General features: G+C 44.7%; 1 protein-coding gene across 1 annotated transcript in view; it reads right to left on the bottom strand.

Moving 5' to 3' along the window:
- The window catches only part of pik3ap1 (phosphoinositide-3-kinase adaptor protein 1), a 126,607-nt gene extending 110,295 nt beyond the window's left edge, over nt 1-16,312 (bottom strand). The window contains exons 1-2 of the mRNA XM_067972759.1: nt 15,964-16,312; nt 8,523-8,930 (exon numbers count right to left, since the gene is read on the bottom strand). Of these exons, the coding sequence (XP_067828860.1) occupies nt 8,523-8,930; nt 15,964-15,970 (415 nt within the window). The 5' untranslated portion in view covers nt 15,971-16,312. The remainder of the gene's footprint in view (nt 1-8,522; nt 8,931-15,963) is intronic.
- Between the last annotated feature and the right edge of the window lie 941 nt (nt 16,313-17,253).

Below are 17,253 nucleotides of genomic sequence, written 5' to 3'. Positions count from 1 at the left end.
TGGTGAAGGGAGTTAATGTTTAGGGTGGTGGATGGGGTGCCAATGAAGTGGGCTGCTTTGTCCTGGATGATATCGAGCTTCTTGAGTATTGTTGGAGCTGCACTCATCCAGGCAAGTGGAGAGTATTCCATCACACTCCTGACTTGTGCCTTGGAAAGGCTTTGGGGAGTCAGGAGGTGAGTCACTCACCGCAGAATACCCAGCCTCTGACCTGCTCTTGTAGCCACCGTATTTATGTGGCTGGCCAAGTTAAGTTTCTGGTCAATGATGACCCCCAGGATGTTGATGGTGGGGGATTCGGCGATGGTAACACCGTTGAATGTCAAGGGGAGGTGGTTAGACTCTCTCTTGTTGGAGATGGTCATTGCCTGGCACTTGTCTGGCGCAAATGTTACTTGCCACTTATCAGCCCAAGCCTGGATGTTGTCCAGGTCTTGCTGCATGTGGGCATGGACTTCTTCATTATCTGAGGGGTTGCGAATGGAACTGAACACTGTGCAATCATCAGCGAGCATCCCCATTTCTGACCTTATGATGGAGGGAAGTTCATTGATGAAGCAGCTGAAGATGGTTGGGCCTAGGACACTGCCCTGAGGAACTCCTGCAGCAATGTCCTGGGGCTGAGATGATTGGTATCCAGCAACCTCCAACAACTGAAGTCCCTCATCCCTGGTACCATTCTAGTAAATCTCTTCTGCACCCTCTCCAAAGCCTTGACATCTTTCCTAAAGTGTGATGCCTGGAATTAGACACAATGCTCCAGCTGAGGCCTAACCAGTATTTTATAAAGGTTTAGCATAACTTTCCTGTTTTTGTACCCTATGCCTCTATTAATAAAGCCCAGGATCTCATATGCTCTTTTAACAGCCTTCTCAACTAGTCCTACCACCTTCTAAGATTTGTGTCTGTGCACCCCCAGGTCTCTCTGTTCCTGAACCCCCTTTAAAATTGTACCATTTAGTTTATATTGCCTTTCCTCATTCTTCCTACCAAAATGTATCACTTCACATTTCTCTGTGTTAAATTTCATCTGCCATGTGTCTGCCCATTTCACCAGTCTGTCTATGTCCTCCTAAAGTCAGTTACTATCCCCCACATTGTTTACTACATTTCAGAGTTTCGTGTCATCTGCAAACTTTGAAATTATACCCTGTATAATTAATATGTATCAAAAACAGCAGTGGTCCTGATACTGACCCCTGGGGAATACACTGTATATTTCCCTCCAGTCTGAAAAACAACCGTTCACCACTACTCTCTGCTTTCTGTCCCTTCGTCAATTTTGTATCCACACTGCCACTGTCCCTTTAATCCCATGGCTTTAATTTTGCTAACAAGTCTATTATGTGGTACTTTACCAAATGCCTTTTGAAAGTCCATGTACACAACATTAACTGCATTACCCTCATCAAACCTTTCCGTTATTTCATCAAAGAACTCAATCTAGTTAGTCAAACATGATTTGCCTTTAACAAATTTGTGCTGACTTTCATTTATTAGCCCACACTTTTCCACGTGTCAATTAATTTTGTCCCAAATTATTATCTCTAAAAGTTTCCCCACCACTGACATTAGGCTGTAATTGTTGGGTTTATCCCTCTCCACTTTTTTGAACAGGGATGTAACATTTGCAATGCTCCAGTCCTCTGGCACCCTCCCCATATCTAAGGAGGATTGGAAGATTGTGGCCAGAGCCTCCGCAATTTCCACCCTTACTTCACTCAGTAACCTAGGATGCATCCTACCTGGACCAGGTAACTTTTCTACATTGAGTACTGCCAATCTTTTAAGTACCTCCTCCTTATCTATTTTTATCCCATCCAATATCACTACTACCTCCTCCTTTATTGCTACAATGGCAGCATCCTCTTCTCCAGTGAAGACGGATGCAAAGTATTCATTTAGTACTTCAGCCATGCCCTCTGCCTCCACAAGAAAATCTCCTTTTTATCCCTAATCGGTTCCACCCTTCCATTGACTACTCTATTACTATTAATAGGTTCTAAAAGACTTTTGGGGTCCCTCTTATGTTAGCCGTGTAGCTACTGACGGCCAGTAGGTCAGCTATAGGCTGATGAGGGCCCTGATCCCCAAATAAGGGTATGGCCCGTTTAAGAAACCTTCCCTTTAAGAGGAGGGGTATGGCCCTTTTAAGAAACCTCACCTTTAAGAAGTAATTGTGATTGGAGTGGGTGGAGTCTTTCTCTCGTCAGGTGAGAGTAAAAGGGGAGGTATAGGAGAAAAAGGGCCCCCTGAACAAGTAGCTGTGGTTGGCCTGGGCTCTGAGACCTGAAAGATAGTTGAGGGCAGCTGAAAGAGTCTGGGAGTGGGAAAGTGTAGGAGATGTTGCCAAAGGTACTTTTGTGTGACTTTGTGTGGAGTCAATTAAAAGAAAAGTGTTTTGAAGTATGAATTGGTCAAGGACTATTGTTTGTTGTATGAAGAAGGTTATGAGATGGTGGGACCCTGTGATTGCTGCTAAACCAACTCCTCCTTGAAGGCCTCCCATTGTTCAATCACTGCTGATTTTTGATGCCAATCCAACTGGGGAAGATCCTTTTTTAACTCAATGAAATTAGCCCTCCTCCTGTTAAGCATTTTTATATTTGATTGTTCCTTGTCCTTTTCCATAACTATTCTAAATCTTATGATATTATGATCACTGTTCTGCAAATGCTCCCCCATTGAAACATGCTCCACCTGCCCCACTTCATTCCCCAGAACTAGATCCAGCACTGCTTCCTTCCTTGTTGGGCTGGAAACACTGTGTACAAGTTCTCTTGTACACATTTCAGGAATTATAGATACAGATATAGAAAAGGACACATTGTAGGTGAAGGGTTGGACAACCTGACAACCACAAATACGAATATCCAAAACGTTGTTCAGCATACTTGAGCTACATTTCCCTATCCTAGCCCCAAAGGGGACAAGTAAGAACAAGAAGCTTGGGGAACTGGATGGTGCAGTGGCTTGGACATGGTCCTTTCATCTTTGGGACCTGTAAGCCTCCTGATTTTTGCATTAATTGGTTGGGGGGAGAAATTGAATATTGTCACACTAAAAAGATACTTTTCTGAACATTGTTAAGCATTGCGATGGCTTTATTCTGTATTTCACCGTGTCATACCTGACCTAGGAATGCTTGACACTGACACCGGGTGCCCAAAATGGACTGTTTCATTTATGGACATTCCTCCCCTTCATTTGCAAATAATGTTTTAAAAACTGCTCAGTGGGTAAACTCCAACTCCTTCATAAAATTTCAGAATTTACTTTTTTGAGCTGGAAACTTTGGCCAGGCAGCAGTGTTTTTCAGTTTGCTCGTGACTTTCAGGAAGAAGCAACAATTTCAGTGACTCAGCTCTGACCCCATGCTCTGAGCTCGGGAGTGAGGTTGGTTTGATCAGACTATGGAACTGGCCGCACTTATTGTCCGTATGATGCAGAATTCATCGCTGAGTGTCGGCTCCTGAGCCAAAATAACTTAGTGGGGTTTCCCGATTTTCTCCAACGGGAGCTTTTGCTGGGAACAGTACTACAGGCAGCAGCAGCCCTAGGCCAATTGTGTGGTCTCGACAGTGAGTGTCAGAAAGAAGACGACTTGTATATTTATATAGCACCTTTCATGACCTTAGCCAATTAAATACTTTTGAGGTGTAGTCACTGTTGTAATGTGGGAAATATGGCAGCCAATTTGCGTACAGCAAGATCCCACAAACAGCAATGAGATCAATGACCAGATACTCTGTTTAATGATGTTGGTTGAGGGATAAATATTGACCAGGACACAGGGGAGAACTCAGCTGTTCTAGGATCGTTTACGTCCACCTGAGAGCACAGACAGTGCCTCAGTTTAACGTCTCACCCGAAAGATGGCATATAAGCTACTCCCTCCCACTCCTCTCCTGACCCCCCCCCTTAAAACCCACATCTTTGGCCACCAGTATTAATATCTCCATCTTTGGCTTGACATCTGTTTTTCCCTTATGCCTCTGTAAAGCGCCTTGGGATGGTTTTCTGTTAAAAGTGCTATTTAAAGGCAAGTTCTTGTAGAAAACAGGCTTAATTTCTTAGCTGTGAATATATATGCACTCTGGGTTCAGTGCAGATTTCTGGATGCACAGTGAGGAGCCGGGGGGAATGGTCATTGAGGGTCTCCAACTCTGAGTGTACATGTCCCGGGAGGTTTCATCACATGACCTGTTGCCTCCAGCCATCCCACACTCCCACCATCGCTCGCCTGACATGTCCAAGCTCGAGCAGCTCCGCCTTCCCAGGCCAATTGGAAAGCGAACAGACTCTTTGTTACCCGAATGGATGATTCTTTACTGTCAGTTTCCATCGCCATTATTTTTACAACCAATAAATGAAAGAAAATGAAAGAAAATGCACAATTTTAATGAATGGCCCTATGATTTTTCTCCCGGGGCTGCTCACAGCAATGTCTGGGAAATCAATCTTTAATTCTTGGAGACTTCAAGACAATCCTGGAGGTTTGACAACCCTGGCGTCTCTTCAAAGTGAAAAATGCTTCTACATTTTTCAGTGTGAAATGAAGGTAAAGAGTTACAGCACTGTTTTTAAACAACAGCAAAAAAACTTCCCCAAACGCAACTGCCACAAACCTTGAGGCATTTTTCAAATAGTCATTTGCTCCCTTTCATTCACAGAATGCCCCCATGTTTTTTTCTGGGTTAGTATAAATTTACATTTAAGAAGCACATGTGTTTGTCAGAGATCTGGGTATTTTTGGCCATGGTTAGCACCCGTGCACCTCTTAAAGATGTTATTTTAGTCCGCGCCTCTAACATCAGTTAAGAGTCAGCAGCTCGACATATCCTGTGCGTTACGGGCTTCCTCTTTCAGAAACTGTCCAATTTATATCTGACTAACTGAAACTGTGGTTGTGTTAGAGCAAAGTGTGTTCTGCACAGACAGCTGCCTCTCAGTTCTGGTGGGATCTGCAGTAAGTAATTTACAAGTCTGACAAATCTCTCCACGCCCATTCATTTATTTCCCCTGCCAACCCCCCCACCATCATTTTCTCCATTCCTACTCTCCTGGCTCTTGATAGGATAGGGTTCCACAGGGCTGGTTACCCTCGCTACCTCACACAAGTGGCCATTCTTGATGCGTGAGTCTAGACGCCAAGCGTTGACAAGATATCCGACTGCAAAGGCATCACAGCTAAACTCGATGCTGTCACCGCTCGAAATCCTCAAATGTGCATCTTCCACTACTGTTATCATAGCGACTGGGACCAGGAACCTCGCTGGTTTTCCCCTCTGAAAGATAGAAGCTATCAATGGTGCAGTGCGTTGGAACACTGACATTGGGTTTGATACATCCTTCTGCAAAGCCCAAGTCCACCCAAGCTCGAATTACTGCTCATCTACAAGTGAGGTTTGTCACCCTTGCCTCTAGATCCTAATTTCTCTCTCTCCCCCTCACAGCCTTTCTGTTCTGTATTTTATTCATAGTATCATTAGTTTTGCTCTGAATTTGCCCCTCTTGTTCCTCCCAAGCGGAAAGTGAACCATCCCACACGCATTTTCTCCTCCTTACATCCTCATTCGACGGTGAGTATCGGCAACCGAGTGAACCAAAGAGACACTGAGGCCAAGTCCAGTCTACTCTCACCCAACATTCAGTTTGCAACAGTGATCAAGAGCCCAGATGAATCCTCACTGATTTTGGTCCTTCTCAGCTCTGGGCAGCGTAGCCTCTCATATTGACTGGCCAAGATCATTTTAATGATCAGAGACCAGACCAGAGACCTTTCTGGTCTGTATGGCGCAATATTCTGCCCACCATTGGTTTAACCCACTAAGTCTTCATAATAGCCTCCAGGTAGCAATTTTAGTAATTCCAGTGAGCAGACTTATCAGTGTGACACTGAATTTAAGTTTTCTTTTGGCTGTTGATTATCTCGGTTAAACCCCCTTCCACAACCCCCCCATATTTTTCTCACTTTATCCTTCACCCACCTGACCTGTCACCTTGCAGAAAGGGGCAGGGATGCAGACTGCCAGCAGTGACCCAATAACCAGCTGGATGGGATGGCAGGAACAGCCCAGGCATGATCCTGCTTCCCTCTCCCTCCTCCCCCCCCACTCGAAGATCCTACACAATCCATCCAGCTCACCATGATTGGCTGCAACTGGCCTCGATCCATGTCCTGCGGCACTAAACATTAATGCCACGGCATCTCAACCCCCACACCCTCTCCCCGATACTGTGACTTTAAACTAAACTATTGGATAGACTGCGACAGGTAGATTCCTATTATACATAGAAATACAGAGAAGTTAGAATCATAGAATCTTACAGCACAGAAGGAGGCCATTCGGCCCATCGTGCCTGTGCCGGCTCTTTGAATGAGCTATCCAATTAGACCCACTCCCCTGCTCTTTCCCCATAGCCCTGCAAATTTTTCCTTTTCAAGTATATATCCAATTCCCTTTTGAAAGTTACTATTGAATTTATTAAATCTGCTCCCACCGCCCTTTCAGGCAGTGCATTCAAGATCATCATAACTCGCTGCGTAAAATGATTTCTCCTCATCTCCCCTCTGGTTCTTTTGCCAATTATCTTAAATCTGTGTCCTCTGGCTACCGACCCTCCTGCCAATGGAAACAGTTTCTCCCTATTTATTCTATCAAAACCCTTCATAATTTTGAACTCCTATTAAACCTCCCTTTAACCGTCTTTGCTCTAGGGAGAACAACCCCAGCTTCTCCAGTCCCTCCACATAACCAGTCCCTCATCCCTGGTACCATTCTAGTAAATCTCCTCTCACCATCTCCAAGGCCTTGACATCCTTCCTAAAGTCACAATACAGAAACAAGTCTTTCGGCCCAACCAGCCAGTGTTGACCCTCCACGGCATGTTGCGATAGATCAGGGCCATTCACCAACTTTTTGTAAAACAGCCACGGTCATGAGTAATATCTTCTTCATGGGCCAGTCTTGGAAATACCCCAATACACATACCATGCCACAAAGTGATGGAACTCGGGTCTGCGTCTGATTGTCCACACGGCTAGCTGTTGATTTCAGGCAGTTGGAAGACAAAGAAGAAAAGAACCATCGGACTGGAATAATTCCATTAAAATTAGAGGTGCTGAAGTTGGGATGTCTAAAGGTGGGTGGGACATTCATGGCACGTTATCCCAGGCTCTCTGGACCATGAAGCCTCGGTAACTCACATTCTACTTGTACTTACGGTCATACACGTCCAGGTTCGCGGGATTGGGGTTCACGAGTCTGGCGATTTGCAACGGTCTGCTCCCCCTTGGTGGATTTAGGATTTATCCACCAATGAGGGAGCAGCACTGAAAGCAGACCTTCCCAATCAGCCAGGCCCAGGAAATTCAAGCAGCCAAAGCCAGCCATGTGTAAAATATAACGAGCTAACACCGGGGGCAATAGAAGCTGAGGAATGGCCTTAAAGGAATTGGTAAGTGACAGTATGGAAATGTGAATCTGATCAATAACTGTACTGAGCTGGGCATGAGAGAGAGGAGTGCACTGCTTGGAATACAATAAACTAAAGTTACTGGACCAAATAAATACTGAACAGATTCCAGGCAATACAGTGGCTAGATTCTTATCCAAAGAATTACAACCCCTTGATTGCCAGAACCATCTTTGCAGCAAGTTTGATGGCACACCATGTGTGATTAAACTTCAAAGTCGATAACCAATTAAAATATTTGCATTCAAAAATGCTGCTTTTACCTGGGGGTTTTCAGGTCATAGAAGAAATCTAAAATATTGCAATACAGGATCATCGAAAATTTCATGGAATAACACCTCACCCATAGAGGCCATTCAGCCCATCGTGCCTGTGCCCTGCTAGCTCTTCAGCTGGAGCTGTCTGCTCTAATCCTCATCCTATGTCTCTACTCTTACTCCATAATCCCTTTTATATTTCTCCATTTCTTTTTAAATGATGTTACAGTCTCTCTGCCTCAATAGCCCTTTGTGGTAAAACATTCCCTGTTCTGATAACCCTCTGTCAAGTTTCTCCTAAGTTCCCCCTTCGTTTTTCTAATGATAATCCTCAACCTGTGACCTCATGTTACTGTGTCTCCAACCAGTGGAAACAATCTTTCACTATTCACCCTCTCAAAGCTTTTAATAATTTTGAAACCCTCCCCTTAGCCTTCTCAGCTCCAATAAAAAAAAAACAAATTATTCAAGCCTTCATTCATAACTCTCAATCCTGGTATCATTAGAATAAATCATCACTGTGTGCTTTCAATGGGCCTCATATCCTTCCATAATGGGGTGCCCAGAGAACTGTATGCAATATTCCAAATGTGGCCGAACCAATCTCTTGTACAAATTTAACGTAGCTACTTGCTCTATGCTTAATCTCCCTCGCATGAAGTTCAGGATCCCACTTGATGGAGCGCATCTATCAATGGACAACTGGTCCATAAGGGACCCTGCAGTTTCATTGTAAACACTACTCAGGTGATAGACAGACTGTTTAATCTCAAGTTTGAAACTTACTCTCTTTTATGGCTTCTTCCACAGCTGCGGTGAAGACATCTGGCTCATCGTCGCATGAGGCTTGCTTCCACTGTTGCCAGTCCCTGAACAAGGTCTGCAGTTCTGGTGATTCCGTCACACCGCAGAACAGCATGACCACTTTGTGCGCTGGCCGCAGTATCCTCTGCAGTCCGTGCTCCCGCCCAGTGAGAGAGACCGAGTCCAAGAGTTGAGGCGACAGTAGAACCAAGAGGCATTTGCACCGCTTAAACAGACTGTATTCCTGGCTTGTAAATGAAGTGCACTCGCTTACCGAGTAGGCCAGAACCTCAAAGGGACTGGCTGACGTGAGCAGGCTGACAAGATACGCGCTCCACTCACTCGCGTCCTCTGCGTAGAAAATCACCACATCAGATCTGCCCACTTGTCCTTGAAGAGAAATGAATCATTATTAATTAATAAGACCCTTCTTATTCAGCTTGATTAAACATTTATAAGATGCAATGCTACACCATCCCCTCTCCTTAAAGGTACCAACTCTTGTTGGGGTACAGTCCAATGGGCAGGGACCCAGCCCTCCAATTCTCACCCCCCCCCCACCCCACCAAAATAGCCAATCTCCTCATGTGAATGGTGGCAGATTATTCATCCATTGGCCCCATTCCCCTCTCACGTGATAGCCACACAATGAGAGTCACTGAATAAGAAGCAGGAGGAGGAAACCTGGCTGATTTTTTTTGCCCTCCATTACCCCTGGGGTCCTGAGGCCAACTAGTGTGCCTGCTCACAATAGCTGAACCAGCACAGACCAGGGATTGGGTGGACCTGGGGCCATCCAGTCTCTGAGACACGGCATCACACCTATTGAGCCATTACGGGAGCTACGACAATTGGTTTGAATTTTTGTTCAACTCTAAATTTTCAAGTTTCAAACGAAAAAGCTCTGTGCCTCAGTGGGAACAGATAACAAGTCTCTAGGTCAGGTCTGTCCCGATCTCAGGCAGGCTGGCATTAAGAGCATGACAATCGGCCTCAATATTCCCGGTTTAGGGAAGAGAAAATTGACCAGACTTTCTGCTCCTGACCACAGTCCGAGGGGCTCTGCTGGGAGGTGCGTGTATGTGGGTGCTGGGCTCTGCAGACCTGTGATAGAACAGCTTATCCACACTGATCATTTAACCTCACACGTAAAGAATGGTCACTTGGAAACGTGCCCAGCACCCACAATCCTCCACCCCAGCAAACACTTTCAGAACAGGTGGATTGACAATTGCCCAAAAAGAAATGATGTTAAATTAGAGTGGTCATTTGCAAGCCATCACATTTTTAACCAGCATGCAACCTCAGTAATTCAACCTCTTGAAGTGGTCCGAATTTGTTAGCTTCCTGGGGCGCTGGGTTGAAAGTGAGGGTTGACATATGGGGTTTTGATCCACTGTGTTCTCAATTACCATTGGACATGTCAACATCAAGAAAGGTTAATAGTATTGGCTGCTTGACCAATTGTCAGAGAGCCGGCTGTAAATGGAAACTCCAAAAACATTCAAACTCAGCCTACCAGGCTCTGCTTCAATCAAAACTATCACTCTGGTAACGATGTCATGTTAATTAATGGGAGAAAATCGAATCACATCCTAACCCTAACGCTAAGATCAAATATAAACTGAATCTGATAGCTCCTAACACTGTTGGGTGTTAGCACATGCTCTGTTTACTACAACATACAAATTGGGACATTGTCACTCAAAATAAACTATTTTAAATAAACTCAAAATAAAATAAAGTATTTCCTGATTTTCTTTCTTACAAAGATGTTAATTGATAAGAATACAATGCAGAGTCCCACAGGGGCTTCTCGACTTCTCGCTATTGACCCTCGTGACTGCCTTGTGACTGTGGCTCTTGGGACTTAAACACTTTAGCTGTAAGTGCCCTATGAGAGTAGGCATAGGATCACTGCATGGCACCACCTACCAATCGGTCAGCCCAAATGACAGCTGGTGTGGAAAATAGGAAAGTGGCTGATGTTGTAGAATCGGTATTACTGTGTCCGTGCAGAGGGAACGATATTCTGCATCTAACTGTGCTGTGCCTGACGTGCAGGAGTCTGGTGCTAACACTGGCTGCCTTTCATTTCCCAACACTAACATCCCTCACCTTGATCAGCACAAAAGTAATTCACAACATTCTTCTTTAAATGCAGTATTTGCCACAGATGCCAGTTATACTGCAGGTACTGGTCTGAGATTGGTGTTGGGGAATGGCAGATCACCATTCCGGTCTTTGAGTTGTATTACATCAACACGTCATAGTCACTGCAACATAAGGAAATATGGAACAGGAAGAATGTTTCAGGCTACTGAGCATGGATCAAACTGACCCTCGAAAAATCTGTGCTCCACCTATTCAATCTCATGATAAAAGCATTAAACTTTATCTCTGAGTCTGAAGGTTGTGGGTTCAAATCTCACTGTAGGGACCTGAGTACATAATCTAGGCTGACACTCCAGTGCAGTACTGAGGGAGTGCTGCACCGTCGGAGGTGGCGTCTTTCGGGTGAGATGTTGAACCTCTCAGGTGGATGTGAAAGATCCCATGGCATTATTCTTAGAAGAGCTGGGAAATTCTCCCCGGTGTCCTGGCCAATATTTATCCCTCAACCAACATCGCTAAAACAGATTATCTGGTCATTATCACATTGCTGTTTGTGGGATCTTGCTGTGCACAAATTGGCTGCCATGTTTCCTACATTACAACAGTGACTACACTTCAAAAGTACTTCACTGGCACATTGGGACGACCTGAGGTCGTGAAAGGCGCTATATAAATACAATTTTTTCTTTCTTTGAAACTGCTTCTAAAGTATTGAAGGCCCATGATAGCATCACTAATTTCAAACACATGAGTCTCATACAGCTAGCAGCAACCTAAGGCTGACAGCCAGCAAGACTTGCTTATTACCAACTCTTCCATAGCATATATTACATTACATAAATCATGTGAGGAAAACCCCTTTAGTCTGCACTGGTTGATATGATATTTCTGTTGTAGGCATATTTCTCTCTATAAACCCCACCACCATTACTTTAGTTATTTATAAGCCGCTCTTTCTCTGATGGACACTTTCCTGATCATAGGATCATAGAATCATTGAAATTCACGGCACTGAACGAGGCCATTTCGCCCATTGTGTCTGTGCTGGCTGAAAAAGAGCACATCCAAGTACTTTTTAAATAAGTTGAGGGTTTCTGCCTCTACCACCCTTTCAGGCAGTGAGTTCCAGACACCCACCACCCTCTGGGTGAAAAATATTCTCCTCAACTCCCCTCTAATCCTTCTACCAGTTACTTTAAATCTATGGCCTCTGGTTATTGACCTCTCTGCTAAGGGAAATATCCACTCTATCTACACCCTTCATAATTTTATACACCGCAATTAAATCTCCCCTCAGCCTCCTCTGTTCCAAAGAAAACAACCCCAGCCTATCCAATCTTTCCTCGTAGCTAAAATCCTCCAGTCCTGGCAACATCCTCGTAAATCTCCTCTGTACCCTCTCTAGTGCAATCACATCTTTCCTGCAATGTGTTGACCAGAACTGTATGCAGTACTCTATCTAGGCTTGGGCTGATAAGTGGCAAGTAACATTCGCGTCAGACAAGTGCCAGGCAATGACCATCTCCAACAAGATAGAATCTAACCACCTTCCCTTGACATTCAACTGCATTACCATCGCCGAATCCCCCACCATCAACGTCGTGGGGGTCACCATTGACCAGAAACTTAACTGGACCAGCCATATAAATACTGTGGCTACAAGAGAGGGTCAGAGGCTGGGTATTCTGCGGCGAGTGACTCACCTCCTGACTCCCCAAAGCCTTTCCACCATCTACAAGGCACAAGTCAGGAGTGTGATGGAATACTCTCCACTTGCCTGGATGAGTGCAGCTCCAACAACACTCAAGAAGCTTGACACCACCCAGGACAAAAGCAGCCGACTTGATTGGCACCCCATCCACCACCCTAAACATTCATTCCCTTCACCACCGGCGCACAGTGGCTGCAGTGTGTACCATCCACAGGATGCACTGCAGCAACTCGCCAAGGCTTCTTCGACAGCACCTCCTAAACCCGCGATCTATACCACCTAGAAGGACAAGAGCAGCAGGCACATGGGAACAACACCACCTGCACGTTCCCCTCCAAGTCACACACCATCCCGACTTGGAAATATATCGCCGTTCCTTCATCGTCACTGGGTTAAAGTCCTGGAACTCCCTTCCTAACAGCACTGTGGGAGAACCTTCACCACACAGACTGCAGCGGTTCAAGAAGGCAGCTCACCACCACCTTCTCAAGGGCAATTAGGGATGGCAATAAATGCCGGCCTCGCCAGCAATGCCCACATCCCATGAACGAATAAAAAAAACTGTGGCCTAACTAGCATTTTGTACAGTTCTAGCATAACCTCTCATATTCTCTGCCTCGGCTAATAAAGGAAAGTATCCCGTATACCTTTTTAACCACCTTATCTACCTGTCCTGCTACCTTCAGGAATCTGTGGACATGCACTCCAAGGTCCCTCACTTCCTCTACACCTCTCAGTATCCTCCCATTTATTGTGTATTCCCTTGCCTTGTTTGCCCTCTCCAAATGCATTACCTCACACTTCTCCAGATTTAATTCCATTTGCCACTTTTCTGCCCACCTGACCAGTCCATTGATATCTTCCTGCAATCTACAGCTTTCCTCCTCACTATTAACCACATGGCCAATTTTTGGGTCATCTGCAAACTTCTTAATCATGCCCCCTACATTTAAGTCGAAATCATTAATATATACCACAAAAAGCAAGGGACATGGTACTGAGCCCTACGGAACCCCACTGGAAACAGCCTTCCAGTCACAAAAACACCCATCGACCATTACCTTTTGCTTCCTGTCACTGAGTCAATTTTGGATCCAACTTGCCACTTTCCCTTGGATCCCATGGGCTTTTACTTTCCTGGCCAGTCTGCCATGTGGGACCTTATCAAAAGCCTTGATAAAATCCATGTAGATCACATCAAACGTGCTACCCTCATCAACCCTCCTTGTTACCTCCTCAAAAAATTCAATCAACTTAGTCAAACATGACCTTCCCTTAACAAATACATGCTGACTGTCCTTGATTAACCTGTGCCTTTCTAAGTGACGATTAATACTATCGCTCAGAATTTTTTCCAATAATTTGCCGACCACCAAGGTTGGGCTGACTGGCCTGTAATTACTCGGTCTATCCCTTTCTCCCTTTTTAAACAATGGTACAATGTTAGCAGTCCTCTTATTGGTGTAATGTACAGCCATAACTTGGTTTAATACCATTTACAAAACAACCAGTCTTGTTTTAACTTTTTAAAATAACTACTAGAATGTGTACATATCAGAAAAAATGAGTACAAATTGCAAGGGGTTTTAAGAAAAAAAATCAGGGAAAATTTTCTTTTTGTTTACCAAATTGAAAGTTGCCAAGTTCTTGAACTGGATCTCAGAGAGACTATTGATCAACATTAGAACAAATAGCAAAAATCTGGTCAACCCAAGGTCAGATGTCAAAAGTTACAAGGTTGAAATGAATTGTTTCTGCAATGAATCTGCTCGATTTTATATGTTAAAAAATGTTATATATTATAAACCAACTAACACAAAACAGCTTTTAGAGACAGGGTAGGGTACTGTAGCATGGTGCTTATGAGTTCAAATCCCACCACAGCAGCTGGGGAATTTAAATTCAGTTAATTAAAATAAATATCTTGGTGGCCATGAAACTACCTGATTGTTGTAAAAACCTATCTGGCTCACTGATTGCCTTTAGGGAAGGAAACCTGCTGTCCTTACCCGGTCTGGCGTCTAGGTGACTCCAGACCCACAGCAATGTGCTTGATTCATAACTGCCCTCTGAAATGGCCCAGTAGGCAGCTCACCACCACCTTCTCAAGGGCAATTAGGAATGTGCAATAATTGTTGGCCTTGCCAGTGACACCCACAGCCCATGAACGAATAAAAATGAGACAAACTGTCAATATTGGAAATCTGAATTGCAATCAGAAAATACAGAAAAATACACAACGGGTCTGGCAATATCTGTGATCAAAACTCAGGCCTGCTGAGTTCCAGCATTCTTTATTCTTATTACAGATTTCCCTTCATTGGAACCTGCTGACAAAGGGGACACATTGAAAATATGAATCTGTCTTTTCCCTTTTACGTGGAGATGCCGGTGATGGACTGGGGTGGACAAATGTAAGGAATCTTACACCAGGTTATAGTCCAACAGTTTTATTTATTTATAAAACTGTTGGACTATAACCTGGTGTTGTAAGATTCCTTACATTTTCCCTTGTACGTGTGTTTGGACTTGCCGTGTACTTATTTTGTGTTGACGTTTGCAGTTTTTTTTCTTTTAATTTTACATGTTTTTTTGAGGAGTTCTGATTAAACTTGCTGGAAATGCTGTAATTCCCAATCTTGTGCATTTCGCTCTAGTTTCAGAAACGCGAGGCTGACCAGGAGCGGAGAAGGAGTGAGTGGAGAAGGAGACGGTCCCCTTACTGACCCTGCCATTCCCACTCTCGGCAAGTTTCAAAACAGACCGCCGGCAGGAAGGATCAAAACACAGCACAATCTGAACATACTCTTATAAAATGTTACCGGGATTAAAGCAGGGATTAAACAAGAGCACGGGTCCAATCGACACTTTCTGACTGGCTGTGTGGTGACATAATCCTGAAACTATGGAAATGTCACAACAAAATCAGACCATGTTTCATTGGGATAGGAGCTAATGAGAGGGGTAAAGCAGAACATTGCCTCGGTGGAGTCTGCGATAAGGTGTGTGGATGGAACCCGGCTTTAACCCATTTCATGTAAAAGAAACTTTACTTTAAATAAACTACAATGTCCATTCCTTAAAGGGGGCAGACCATTCGTTGGGGGAAAGTCTGGCAACTTTTCTGTGTCTTTCACAGACTCAGCGCAGAGTCTGAATTAGCCCAACCCTTCACTGCCAGGGTCCTGCGGACTAGGGGGGTTTAAAGGGGAGTCAGTCTGTCTGATGTTGAACTTCCAGCAGCTGTATGATAATCACTCATTCATTAATTCACTCATTATATTAAAAGCAACGAAATCACTTTCCAGCACACACTGTGTTATAAATTTATCAGATAAACTTCATCAACAAATAAAACTATTACAGATTACAAACCATGCAAAAACAAAGCCAAAAGTTAACCCTGATGCTTTTCTTTCATCTAAACCCGGATCTGACCAGAAGAAAAATGTAATATTTTCTCCATAAGATTATTATTTGAATATTTAGAGTTTTATTCCAAGGGGGTGGGGGGGGGGGGGTTTGCAGATCAGGAAGAGGAAGCAGAAAGTAACAAAAAAGTGACTTGCTTCTTTAGGAATTAAACTGAACCGTTACCTGACATTGTCCCCAGTGTCCGACCCCCGTCCACTCGCACCGACCCGAACTCGCCTCCCTGTGCCCCAGGGCTGGAGCATCACACCGGGCACCGCCTCACCCACACGGGGCTCGATGCCACCTCGTCCGCCTGCAGCCGCTTCACCCTCGCCCACCGAGTGGTCAGGGGGGGAAGGTTCGCGCAGATCTCGATCCGGATTCTGGGCTCCCGACTCCCGGATCGAGCTCAGGCTCCGGCTCCGGCTCCGGGACCGGGTCAGTTCCAGGAGCAGGACGAGGTTCAGCCGCTCCGAATTTCCTGCTTCTCTCCCCCAGAGCCGTCACTTCCTCATACTCCGAATATCGGCTCCTGTTGCGGTTCGGTCATCGGCTGCGGGGGGGAACTCGACAGCCAGACACACACGTGTTAGAGCCAGACACATATATGTTGCATTTAGACACATGCATTGTTACATATACATTACATATAGGAACATATTAGAGCCAGACACATACATTGCATTTAGACACATGCATTGTTACATACACATTACATATAGAAACATATTAGACCAGAAACATACATTTATGGAGTTTAGAAGAATGAGAGATGATCTCATTGAAATGTGTAAAATCCTTAGAGGGCTTGACAGGGTAGACGCTGAGAGGCTGTTTCCCCTGGCTGGAGAGTCTAGAACTAGGGGGCATAGTCTCAGGATAAGGGGTCGGCCATTTAGGACTGAGACGAGGAAAAATGTCTTCATTCGGAGGGTTGTGAATTTTATGGAATTCTCTGCCCCAGAGGGCTGTGGATGCTCAGTCATTGAGTATATTCAAGACTGAGATCGATAGATTTTTGGACTCTAGGGGAATCAAGGGATATGGGGATCGGGCGGGAAAGTGGAGTTGAGGTCGAAGATCAGCCATGATCTGATTGAATGGTGGAGCATCCTCGAGGGGGCGTATAGCCTACTCCTGCTATTATTTCTTATGTTCTTATGTTCTTAACATATAGAAACATGTTAGAGCCGGAAACATACATGTTATATTTTTCTGAGTGTATTTTACTGACATGTTTCATTGTATTTTTTGGATATAATTTAAATTCAGTTAAAATGTAATTGTTCATGTAATAACTCGGAGTGAGTTTAATATCTGTAGTGAGCTCCCACCCCCCCCCCCCCCATCAGATTACACACCTGCTCGCTCCTCCATTTACCCCCCCCCCCCACCTCGGTCCACTCTCCACCTCCACTGAAGCTGGTTCTCCATTTGGGGGGCTCTGATATCCACTTGGGGGGGCGCTCTTAT

The sequence above is a fragment of the Heptranchias perlo genome, chromosome 36 (assembly GCF_035084215.1).
Source record: "Heptranchias perlo isolate sHepPer1 chromosome 36, sHepPer1.hap1, whole genome shotgun sequence".
NCBI classification, from domain to species: Eukaryota; Metazoa; Chordata; class Chondrichthyes; order Hexanchiformes; family Hexanchidae; genus Heptranchias; species Heptranchias perlo.
The sequence above is the reverse complement of the archived record's forward strand: the minus strand, read 5'-3'. Positions and strand labels throughout refer to the sequence as shown.